Source organism: Castor canadensis, chromosome 7 (genome assembly GCF_047511655.1).
Source record: "Castor canadensis chromosome 7, mCasCan1.hap1v2, whole genome shotgun sequence".
Lineage (NCBI taxonomy): Eukaryota > Metazoa > Chordata > Mammalia > Rodentia > Castoridae > Castor > Castor canadensis.
In genome coordinates, this window is record NC_133392.1 from 37,644,477 (window position 1) to 37,656,902 (window position 12,426).

The window sequence follows — 12,426 nt, forward strand, 5'->3', positions numbered from 1 at the left end:
AATAGCCTGTATTTTCCCCACTTACATTCTGTAAGTTTTTCCATGAATCTGTTACTTTTGTTTACTGTTATGTTGTCAAGTTAACTACCAATCTTTAAATAATTCTGATTGGTATACTTTTTGGCAGTTATCTTGGCAGTACCAATAATTTCACTTCTAAAGGTCTATTAAAATACTTACCAAGTGCTCAACATATATGTATAAGGATGTTAAATGCAGCATTATTTATATGTAGAAAAACTTGAGACTCCACAATACCCAACAAATGGAGACTTGGTTCAATAAATTATGATGCATACTATGAAACAATAAGAAGAAATGAAAAAAAAATGAAGCTGACCCATATTTATTAATGCAAAATCATAAATGTTTACCTTAAAAATATAAATTATAGTATAAATGATCCCACTCCCCTGCAAAAAAAGAAAAAACATGTATGCTCTTAAGTGTGCACTATGTATGTGTGAATGTACATTACAAAGGACTTAGAAGGAAACATACCAGCTATGCTAAGAGACTGAAGGGGAAAAAAATGAGTGTTTTCTCTTTATATCTTATTTGCTTGTTTTAGATGATGAGCATATAATGCCAATTTCCTGGTTTTGATAACTGTATTACAGCTACGTAGAAAGCTACCACTGGGGAAAACTGGGTAGTGTACATGGGACCTGTTGCTTCGTGTGTGTGTGTGTGTGTGTGTGTGTGTGTGTGTGTGTGTAATTACTTAAAAATGAGAAAGCAGCACAGTGGTACAGGGCTTGTCTAACATACACTCAAGGGCCTTGGTTCAATCACAAGCACCAACAGAAAAAGAGAGAGAGAGAATCTGTCTTATTTGAGTTTTTGTCTTCAAAAAACCATTTTAGAGGGTAATTTTACACACTATAAAACAGCTGTTACTTTATTCTTAAAATAATAGTAAAAACCTATGTTTAAAATTTATATTAATAATTGAAAGATGAGCACAAATCACACATACATATTTAACCACGTAAATTGTATACTTCCAGAATTATGACACTGAAACAAAAAGAAGAAAAGGGCAAAAGACATTTAGGTTTAGACTAATCCTTTATAATCTAAGCTCTCCCAAAGGGCAGCATATTTTTCTCATATCTGGACCTTAAGGTAAACTGTGTGAGATGTCTGGTCTTGTCATAGTCAGGAGTAAACTCAAATACATCTTCCTTTAATTCTTTGGCACTTCAAATGAATTTAGAATTGTCAAAAGAAAAAATGCTTATTGAAGGAGCTGTGTGAACAAGCTTGTTGTCCTGCTACTATATCTAGTCAAACATTTGGATACTACAACTTTGGCAAATCCCATTAATACTTTAAGAAGTCAAAGACTTTAAAACTTCTAAAGAAGGTTCCTGTGAAGCAGTCATATGGACAAGTTTAAGCAAGCAGTGTGTGTATACAATATGGTAACAAATATAATACAAACAAAAGAAGATTTGTTTAATTATAGTGGAAATAATTGTTATTTAAAAGTGACTTCTTCATCATAAAAGAATAAACTGGACTAGTGGCAAAAGAATTGTATGTTATGAATCCTTAAGACTAGAAACAGAACATAGAAATTTCAAAGTAAAGCCTTGGCAGACACCCAGTCTCTGTGGCAAGAATTCTGGCCAAACAGTTTCTTCATAACTTCCAAGGCTCATTCTTGTCCCTAGAGACAGAATCCAACATTGTTCATTTTGAGTCAAATACTGACTCAACATTGTTCATTTTGAGTCCTGAAGAGTTATAGGGTTCTATTTTTCCATGTACAACAGAACTTCTTTCCTAAAATTTATAATTCCTTGGTAGAGTAACTATCAGATTATGTATAAAAAGGCAGGTGAGGAACTAATAAGAACAGAGGGAGGGGTGCCCAAGGTTACTTCTTTTTACAAGCAGTACAAGTGGAAGGAAATGTCAGCTCCTTATATTTCACCATAAGTAGACCTGAATTTGCCCTTTTCCTAATGATATTTGGTAAGTACAGACAGATGATTAATGCAGACTCAACCAGTTGATGGCTTCTGAAATGCAAGTATCACACAAGTTGCTAACTTTAGCAATGATGATTAAGTAGACCAGGAAAAAGATCTCTCCCAGAAGCAAACTATTTCATTAAACCATTAAAATGTATAGTTGAAATAGTTTAGGAAACAGTTTTCCAAGGTCATGCTGTAGTTATTAAGAGAAGTAGAATTCCATCCTGTCTTTGACTGTCTCAATAGTGTTCTTGTCAACACATCACTCCAGATATTTCAGTGGCTTTCTTTTTATACTCCTTATTTTCTATCCTTAACTCTTCTTGCAGTACTGGGGATTGAACCCAGTGCCTCACTCATGCTAGGCAAGCACACTACCCCTTGAGCCATACCCCCAGTCCCTAGTTACTATCCTTTAGTCAAGATAAATTTGTGCTCACTGATGCCAACTAACTCATCTCTTAAAGAGTCTAGCACTTATTTTATTATCTACTACTCACTTGTGTTTCCCCACTGCTGGCCTATCTGGGGCACTCAATAAACATTTGCTTAAAAAATGAATGAATAAATGAACAAGTAAATTTTAAAAATACATTAATAAATAATGCTTTTTACTGCCAACAGTTTTAGGACTCCACTAACAAACTGTTTATTTACATTGTTCCAAAAGGGCTTTATGGCAACTTACGAAAATACATGCAAAATAAACGTGGCTTAGTAACTGAGAAGAGCCAAGGGCCAAGAGGAAATGGAAGTAGGAGAAAAGATAAAGTTAGTACATAAAATGCAGATGATGTTTTCCTATACACCTGTGCTTTCTAGATTGAAAATACATTTAATCATATAACTCACAGTATTCCAGTTGTACAGCAGAAAGAAATTCAACTATGTGAAATATTGAAAACACAAATTTCCAAGTACATATGCTGATACCACTGTGAAATAGTGAACTTTATCATCAAAAAGTGAATACTACTTTTAAGTTAATACTACTTAATTTTGATTAAGTAGTATTAACTCAATCATCTACAGCCTAGGTTATGATCTTCTAATTGATCTTATTACTTTTAAGAAGTGCCAGTGGCTCACTCCTGTAATCTTATCTACCTGGGAAGCTGAGATCCCGAGAATCTCAGTTCCAGGTCAGCCTGGGCAAATAGTTCATGAGATCATATCTCCAAAATAACCAGAGCAAAATGGACTGGGGGTATAGCTCAAGTTGTAGAGCGCCTGCCTTGCAAGCACTAAGCCCTGAGTTCAAATCCCAGTCCCACCAAAAAAAAAGAAAAACCCAAAACAAACAATATTCTCCTTACAGCAGACAGAATAATCTTTCAAAATGCAAAGTAGAGTGTGATACCTGTTTAAAAACCTTGGATATTTCCCAGCATATTTACTATCCAAACTCCTTAACAAGGCCCTTATGGTCCTGCACAATTTGCCTCTGATAATCTTCCTCATTTCATGTGTACCTTTCTTCCCTGGCTCACTACATTATAGCCATAACCCTTTCTGTTCCTTGACACATTTTAGGACTCGGAGCTTGCTCTCTTCTCTCTGCCAGAAATGCTATTTCCCAGTATCTCTCAATTTCAGCTAGGTATCTGTTCAACTGTCACCTCCTTAAAAAGGTGTTCCTGACCACCATGTTGCCTACTTCACCTCCAGTCACTGTCACATTAACCTGTTTTATTTTTCTCATACTATCTAAAAGCTATTTGAGGTTCTTTTTGAAACTATTTGAGGCCAGGTGCAGTGGCTCATACCTATAATCCCAGTGAGTTGGGAGAAAGAGACTGGGAGGATTGCAGTTTGAGGCCAGCCCAGACAAAAAATTGGCAAGATCCCATCTCAACAGATAACTGAATGTGTATCAGCTATTCCGGAGGCCAGCCATAAGTAGGAGGCAAACCCTGGGAAAAAAATGCAAGACCCTATATGGAAAATAACTGAAACAAAAAAGGGTTAGGGGCATGGTTCAAGTGGTAGAGCATCTGGACAGTAAGTACAAGGTCCTGAGTTCAAACCCCAGTACCAATAACACAAAAAAACCTATTTGAACTTGGGAGGTGGAGGGAAGAGGATCACGGTAGAACACTTGCCTAACCAGCCTGAGGCCCTAAATTTAATTTCCAGTAACTGACAAAAAAAAGCCAAAAAAAACCCCCAACAAAAGCAACACAAAAATAGTGCCCACAGTAGGTGCTCAACATTTATTAAATCCACGAAGAAACACCTGAAAATGGAGCAGCTCATGGTGATCTGTCTTAATCTGAACAGCTTTCAGTTTCCCTAGAGTAATGGTGATTTGTTAACCATTTTTAGGTCATACATTCTGTCTTTAAGAGAAAACATCAAGCTCTCTTCTTGGAAAAATACACACACAAACAATATTCCCCAAGAACCTCCTAAAATCAACCCATGGTTCCCAGAACCTGTGATCTAAAGGTATGGCAGGGCCTTTGTGCAATGTGATCTATACTGTAAACAATTCTTGTCCATGGAGATGAAGACGATTAATAGAAATCTGAAAATTACCCCTAACAGATTTCTCTGCAAAGTGGTAGAATATAAGAATGGCAAGGTAGCCATCTTATTCTTCATGTAGTATACCCAGAAGCCCACACTTGTCACTTATCTTGAAAGAAATGGCATATACGCTGATGATATATGCAATAAAGCATGTATCAAGTGAGGAGTAGCTTTATGGGCTGCCTCTTTTCTAAAAATGGCATCGAATATACTCTTGCCTCATTTTGGAGGGGGCAGGAAAAAGGGGGCTGCAGTGCTGGGAACCGGGCCGGGGCCTTGTACATGCTGGGCAAGCACCACCGCCGGCTACACCCTACCCTCTTATTCCAATCAAATGAAATCGTGTTCAATCAGGACATGGGTAAAAACAAGTCAAGTTGTGGATGTTCATTTAAAAAGGTGGGGGTTTGGGAGTATAGCTCAGGGTTAGAGAAGACAGGTGCTGGGTTTAATGCTTAACACCAAACAAACTACAAATGGCAGCAAACTACAATGATTGTCTTGATGTTCAAACTAGTCCATGAACTCTCCAGGAGGCAGAGGATCTTCCCTGGCCACAATTAATAAAAAGATACTTGTGTAAGGTCACAATTTTTTTTTTTTGTGGTACTTACTAGGTAGGTTCTCTATCACTTGAGCACACTTCCAGCCCACAAAATGACCTTTTAAAAAATATTCTTAAAAAAAAAACCTGTTAAAGCTGGGCATGTTGGTACATGCCTGTAACCCCAGCACTTGGGAGGCTGAAGCAAGAGGACCAAGAGTTGGAGGCCCGGGTTAAACAGTGAATTCAAAGCCAGACTGGCCTACATAGTGATCCTCTGTCTCAAAACACAAAAAACAAACCCCACTATGTCAGATTCAAGAGGTGATGACAGGAAAGGAACATATTTAAGTGTAAAACTCCTCTTTCAGCTGGCAGAGAGGACTTGGTGTCAGGTAAAAGAGATCAACTGAACAAAGTAGCTTTTGCTCCTCCACCCTTCTATTTTTGCATCTGTGCTTACAGCTAAGTTAACTAGTGTGAAATAAGCCAACTGGGCAAAGAAATTTCTATAAGCTGGGCACTGGTGGCTCATGCCTGTAATCCTAGCTACTCAGGAGACAGAGATAAGGAAGATCACGGTTCAAAGCCAGACCAGGCAAATAGTTCACAAGACCCTATCTTGAAAAACCCCATCACAAAAAAAAGGGTGGGGTGGGGCTGGTGGAGTGGTGCAAGGTTTAGACCTTGAGTTCAAACCCCAGTACCACAAAAAAAAAAAAAAAAAAAAAAGAAAAGAAATTTCTGTAAGTTTAAAGGATTTAAAACTTTTTTTCATCATATTTTTAATCTTATTAAATAGTAATGCTGTTTTCCTTCTGGAAGTTCTGGCTTTGTTTTAAGAATCTTATTTTGGCAAGTATTAGATATACTGTCTTAAGAAAAGGTGCAATTATCCTGAAAAAGTCCCTTCAAGCTGTATTTCCTTTGTAATACTATGAGACATTTTTTACAATAAGCAGAAAAATATAGAACTTATCTTGATCAATTTATCAAAACATCTATCTTTAAAATTTTTTCTACCTCATTTAAAATATATTAAGTATATTAGTAAGGACAAAACCCCCAGTCATGAATATAATCTTTATTTCTTTGCAAGTAGGCAAAACATGGCTCAATACCAATAGCTTGATGATTCACTAAGGAATCTGACAACTGTTTGGATTTGAACTGTACATGAGCTGGTATTTTAATTTCCCATTTAAATCTTTTCATTCTTCACAAGCAATCCTGTGTTACCATTTCATGCTTCTTAAAAACAAGTTATTCTGTATGACTGACTGACTGGTTTACTACACCTAAGCAGAATTAATCCTCCAGTAATTATCATCCTTCATAAATCATCTGAACGCTTAAGAAAAGGAAGTTCAACAAATTGTTTTTGAAAACTTCCTATTTTTCATCAGTTTTGTATTACTTGCTTTCAATATTTTACATTTCATCTGTCCACTTACAAGGTTATCTCCTTGCTGTTATAACTCTGTTTTAACCAAATAGTTATAGAGACCCATATACTATCTTAATAGCAGTCTAAATAAGCTTGTTTACAAACCGTGTGTCACAGAACACTGCTTTGCAGGACAGTAAGAAATTTTTGTTTGTGCAAAGTATTTGGCAAATACGTTTGGTGAAAAAAAATAAGAGATATGTTTGGCGAAAAAAATGAGAGATACTTTTGTTCTAGGACTTTCCAAAACCTTTAGTGTGCTAATAAAGTTAGGAATTTATAAGAAAAGGATATAACATGCTGAAATTCACACAGTTATTGACTGTAGTTTACTGTCTTCATAGCTCACTGCTCTAAACATCAGTTTAGAAAATGCTGCTTGACATTTTGCTTTATATTCAGCCACTGCTGATAATTTAACTAAGATATAGAAGGTCTATGCCTAAATTTTTATTATTCACCTGTCCAAAATATTTATTTATCCATAAAAGAATAAGCAGTTGGTTCTGGGAAATGGACAAAAAGTTTTTAGAAATAACATTTATTAATGTTTGAGTATTCCTAAGGCCAACCAGAATAAATCAAGAAAGGTTATATTTGAGAAGGCAGAAAAATGAGTCAGATAGTTTTAGAAATACTCTCAACAAAAATAAAATAGAAAAAATAGTGGTTTTAAAAGATGTTTGTTTGTATGGAACATTAACTTACCTTTAGTAACTCAACTTTAATTTATTTATTTTTTTGATCTCTGAATGCAACTTTATTTTTTTTTCTTTTATTCATATATGCATACAATGGTTGGGTCATTTCTCCCCCCTTCTCCCTGCCTCCTCCCTTACCCCCCCACCCTGCCTTCTCCCCCCCCCCCATACCCTCACTATCAGGCAAAAACTATTTTGTCCTTATCTCTAATTTTGTTAAAGAGAGAGTATAAGCAATAATAGGAAGGACCAAGGGTTTTTGCTAGTTGAGATAAGGGTAGCTATACAGGGAGTTGACTTGCATTGCTTTCCTATGCATGTGTGTTACCTTCTAAATTAATTCTTCTCGAACTAACCTTTTCTCTAGTTCCTGGTTCCCTTCTATTGGCCTCTATTGCTTTAAAGTATCTGCATTAGTTTCTTCGCATTGAGGGCAACAAATGCTATCTAGTTTTTTGGGTGTCTTACCTATCCTCATACCTCCCAAGTATGTTCTTGCTTTATCATGTGATCAAAGTCCAATCCCCTTGTTGTGTTTGCCCTTGATCTAATGTCCACATATGAGGGAGAACATATGATTTTTGGTCTTTTGGGCCAGGCTAACTTCACTCAGAATGATGTTCTCCATTTCCATCCATTTACTTGTGAATGGTAACATTTCATTCTTTTTCATGGGTGCATAAAATTCCATTGTGTATAAATACCACATTTTCTTGATCCATTCGTCAGTGGTGGGGCATCTTGGCTGTTTCCATAAGTTGGCTATTGTGAATAGTGTTGCAATAAACATGGGTGTGCAAGTGCTTCTGGAGTAATCTGTGTCACATTCTTTTGGGTATATCCCCAAGAGTGGTAATGCTGGATCATATGGTAGATCTATGTTTAGATTTTTAAGAAGCCTCCAAATTTTTTTCCAGAGTGGTTGTACTAGTTTGCATTCCTACCAGCAGTGTAAAAGGGTTCCTTCCCACTTCCTCACCCTGTTGTTAGTGGTGTTACTAATGATGGCTATTCTAACAGGGGTGAGGTGGAATCTTAGTGTGGTTTTAATTTGCATTTCCTTTATTGCTAGAGATGGTGAGCATTTTTTCATGTGTGTTTTGACCATTTGAATTTCTTCTTTTGAGAAAGTTCTGTTTAGTTCACTTGCCCATTTCTTTATTGGTTCATTAATTTTGGGAGAATTTAGTTTTTTGAGTTCCCTATATATTCAATTATCAGTCCTTTGTCTGATGAGTAGCTGGCAAATATTTTCTCCCACTCTGTGGGTGTTCTCTTCAGTTTAGAGACCATTTCTTTGGTTGAGCAGAAGCTTTTTAGTTTTATGAAGTCCCATTTATCTATGCTATCTCTTAGTTGCTGTGCTGCTGGGGTTCCATTGAGAAAGTTCTTGCCTATACCTATTAATTCCAGAGTATTTCCTACTCTTTCCTGTACCAACTTTAGAGTTTGGGGTCTGATATTAAGATCCTTGATCCTTTAAGTTACTATTGGTATAGGGTGATATACATGGATCTAGTTTCAGTTTTTTGCAGACTGCTAACCAGTTTTCCCAGCAGTTTTTGTTGAAGAGGCTGTCTTTTCGTCATCATATATTTTCAGCGCCTTTGTCAAAGACAAGTTGGTTATAGTTGTGTGGCTTCATATCTGGGTCCTCTATTGTGTTCCACTGTTCTTCATGTCTGTTTTTGTGCCAGTACCATTCTGTTTTTTATTGTTATTACTTTGTAATATAGTTTGAAAGTTGGGTATCGTGATACCTGCAGCGTTGTTCTTTTGACTGAGTATTGCCTTGGCTATTCATGGCCTCTTGTGTTTCCATATAAATTTAACAGTAGGTTTTTCAGTCTCTTTAATGACTGTCATTGGAATTTTGATGGGAATTGCATTAAACATGTAGATTACTTTTGGGAGCATAGACATTTTTACTATGTTGATTCTACCAATCCATGAGACTTTCTATAGTCTTCTTCAATCTTTTTCTTCAGAAGTTTATAGTTTTCCTTATAGAGGTCATTCACATCCTTTGTAACTCAGCTTTTAATAAAGTATTGCTATACAGAAAAAAACAACCCTATTTCTTGTTTTGTTTTGTTTTTTGGTGCTGATTGAACTCAGGGCCTCATGCATGCTAAGTTTCTGTTCTACCACTGAACAACACTCCCAACTCTGCCCCCAAAATGTTTTTAAGTAGAGCTAAGAGGTATGCATTAACTTATTTGATGTTTATTGATTGCTGAACCGTATGGCAAGAATAATGGTAGGCCACAGATGTACAGTAATTAAGAAAAGGCAAATTATTGTCCTCATGGGCTTATAGTTCAGTTTCCCTTTCTTTTATATTATCTACTTGGTTATAAATACTTACTCTAGATTTCTTTATTTTAAAAATACCTTATCTCAACCAGGAACACTTGTTTTTCCTATTATTGCCTATACTCTCTCTTCAACAAAATTAAAGATAAGGGCAAAATAGTTTATGCTGGGTATTGAGGGGGTATGGGGGAGATGGAGGGGGCGGAGTGGATGGTAAGGGAGGGGGTGGGGGCAGGGGGGAGAAATGACCCAAGCCTTGTATGCACATATAAATAATAAAACAATAATAAAAAATATCTTTAATGTAGTAAGATATAGTTAGGTTAGTATGAAAAGAACCCCCCAAAACTACAACCATAATTTGCTTATGAGGGAAAGCATGAACCATGCAATGTAGGTGTAGATTTAATGGAAGACAACAGAAAACATTTTACTTTTACATTAGATATACCTATATTTATATTTTTCACTGTTATGTTTTATAGTTATTTCACATTAAAATGCTATGAGATTCAATTTTTTTCAATAAGTGGTGCTGGGTCAATTGAATAGGCAGATGAAACAAAATGAGTCATGAGCCTTACACACTATACATAGAAATCATTTCTAGATTTGCCACAGACCTAAACATGAATGGTAAAACAATAAAACTTTTTAGAAGAAAACGCAGAACATGTCTTTATGAAGCCTCTGCTTCAAGCAAAGATTTCTAAAGCAAGACATTAAAAGGAATAACCACAAAGGAAAAAAATGATAAATTTGATTTCATTAAAATTATTTTATCAGGGGCTGAGGATGTTGCTCAGTGGCAGAGCACTTGCCTAGCATGTGTAAGGCACTGGGTTCAATCTCTCCCACTGCAAAGAAAAAATTTTTTTATAAAATGACACAATGAAGAGTAAATAGACAAGCAACACAACAGGAGAAGATATTTATTTACAATACACATGTCAAAATACTCATATCCAGAACATACAAAGAGAATCTATAAATCAGTAAGAAGTAGACAACCCAACAGCAAAAACAAAATAGACAAAAATCTAGATAGATTATTCACCAAAGAGTATATGCAAATGGCCAGCAAGCATATGAAAAGAAGTTCAGTTTTATTAATCATCCAGAAATGTATATTCAAATGACAGTGTAAAATTACTCCATAGCTACTAGAGTAGCTAAAAGGGAAGAACAGACAATACCAAGCGATGACAAGGAAAGAGAACAACTAGAACTTTTCTACACTGATGGTTGAAATGTAAATTAATACAACTGCTTTGGAAACTGCTTCACAGTACCTATTAAAACTGATCATATATACACACTCATGACTCAGCAATTCTACTCTGGATAAATGCCTCAAAAGAAATGTGTGCATATGTTCACCAAAAGACATACCCATGTTTGGCCAGGAGTGCTGGCACATGTCTGTTATGTCAGCTACTTGGGAAGTGGAGATCTGGAAGACTGCAGTTTAAGGCCAGCCCAGGCAGAAATGTTGACAAGAGGCCACCTCAACAAACAAGCCAGGTATGGTGGCATACTCCTGCTACCTAGCTATGTGGTAGGCATGGGTAGAAGCATCATGGTCTAAGGCTGGCAAAATGCAAGACCCTATCAGAAAAATGAGTAAGCACAAAAGGGCTAAGGGCATGGCTCAAATGGTAGAGTGCCTGCCTGGCAAGTGTGAGGCCCTGAGTTCAAAACCCCAGTATTCCCCCACCAAAAATGTCCATGTGAGCACTATTTATAATAGCAAGTATAGAATCAATTCACATATCTACCAATAATAAAATGTATAAACAGATTATGGTATATTTGTATAAGGGCAAACTACATAACAAAGAGAATGAATCAGCTACGGATACAGTTAACAGCATGAAAATATTGCACAAACATAATAGTAAGCAAAAGAAGGAAGAATGAAAACGTTATACCATAAGGTCTCATGTATGCAAAGCTCAGAATCAGGCTTAACTTATGAGGTATTAGAAATCACAAGAGTGGTTGTCCTTTGTGAGGGAGGAGAGTCATGACTGGAAAGAAGCATAGTGTGGCGTGTGGCATGCGGGGGGGTCTCTTTTAAGCTACTAGTCAAGTTGTCTTTCTTGATCTGGTATTATAGAGATGCAGTCACTTTGTAAAAAAAAAAAAAAAAAGGAAAAAAAAAGCAGTACTACTCTTATGATTAGCCTGAATATATATTATACTTAACTAAAACATTTACTTATTTGAAGGGTTCTACGAGATATTTTACACAATTCAAATTCTGTCTCAAATTCTCTGCAATACTTCAGAGGACTGATCAGTGCTTTTTCTCTAGTTTGCCCCAAATCAAATACTTGAAAACAGGACCAAACCTAGAAGGGATAAGGGAAATAATTTTGGAGGGCACTGAGATTTGAATTCAGGGCCTCATGCTTGTTAGGCAGGTACTCTACCACTTGAGCCCTTTGCCAGCCCCCAATTTATGGTTTAGGATTATGCTTGGCAGAAGAAAATGATATATTTGAGTTGTATCTAGGCTAATAAGAACTACGTATTTTACTCTACAAAGGCATACCTCCAATGCTTTAGACTAAATGCCCCAAGAGCTTTTAAAAGGCTCTTCATGTGACAAGTGCCTGATCCCTCACTAGCATTGCACTTCTCTCCTAGGTCCCTTCCCATTTGTGAGTGCCTATGTCATCAAGCAGTATTTGAGTCTCAGTCTTTACAGCCCCAAGCCTTGTGATCTGACCTAACTACCACATTTTCACAAGTGTAGTCTAAGAATTCTTGTCAGACTATTTATTCATGTGGAGGTTACCTAAAACTACCAGATCTTTTCCTTTGAGTCAAATTTCCTGCATTCTCTATTTTTTAATTTTTAACTTAAAAGTTAAATATAGCACTTAATGCTTTCTT

General features: G+C 36.4%; 1 protein-coding gene across 9 annotated transcripts in view; it reads right to left on the minus strand.

Annotated features, from left to right (window-relative positions):
• Positions 1 to 12,426, minus strand: part of Exoc6 (exocyst complex component 6) — a 210,817-nt gene that overhangs the window by 17,167 nt on the left and 181,224 nt on the right. For 2 of the 9 annotated variants that reach the window (XM_074078760.1, XM_074078761.1), the window contains one exon: positions 272 to 298. The exons of the other annotated variants lie outside the window; for them this stretch is intronic. In XM_074078760.1, coding sequence (XP_073934861.1) covers positions 287 to 298 — 12 coding nt within the window. In that variant the 3' untranslated portion in view covers positions 272 to 286. Of the gene's footprint in view, positions 1 to 271; positions 299 to 12,426 lie in introns of those variants that run through there. 9 annotated transcript variants of the gene reach the window in all.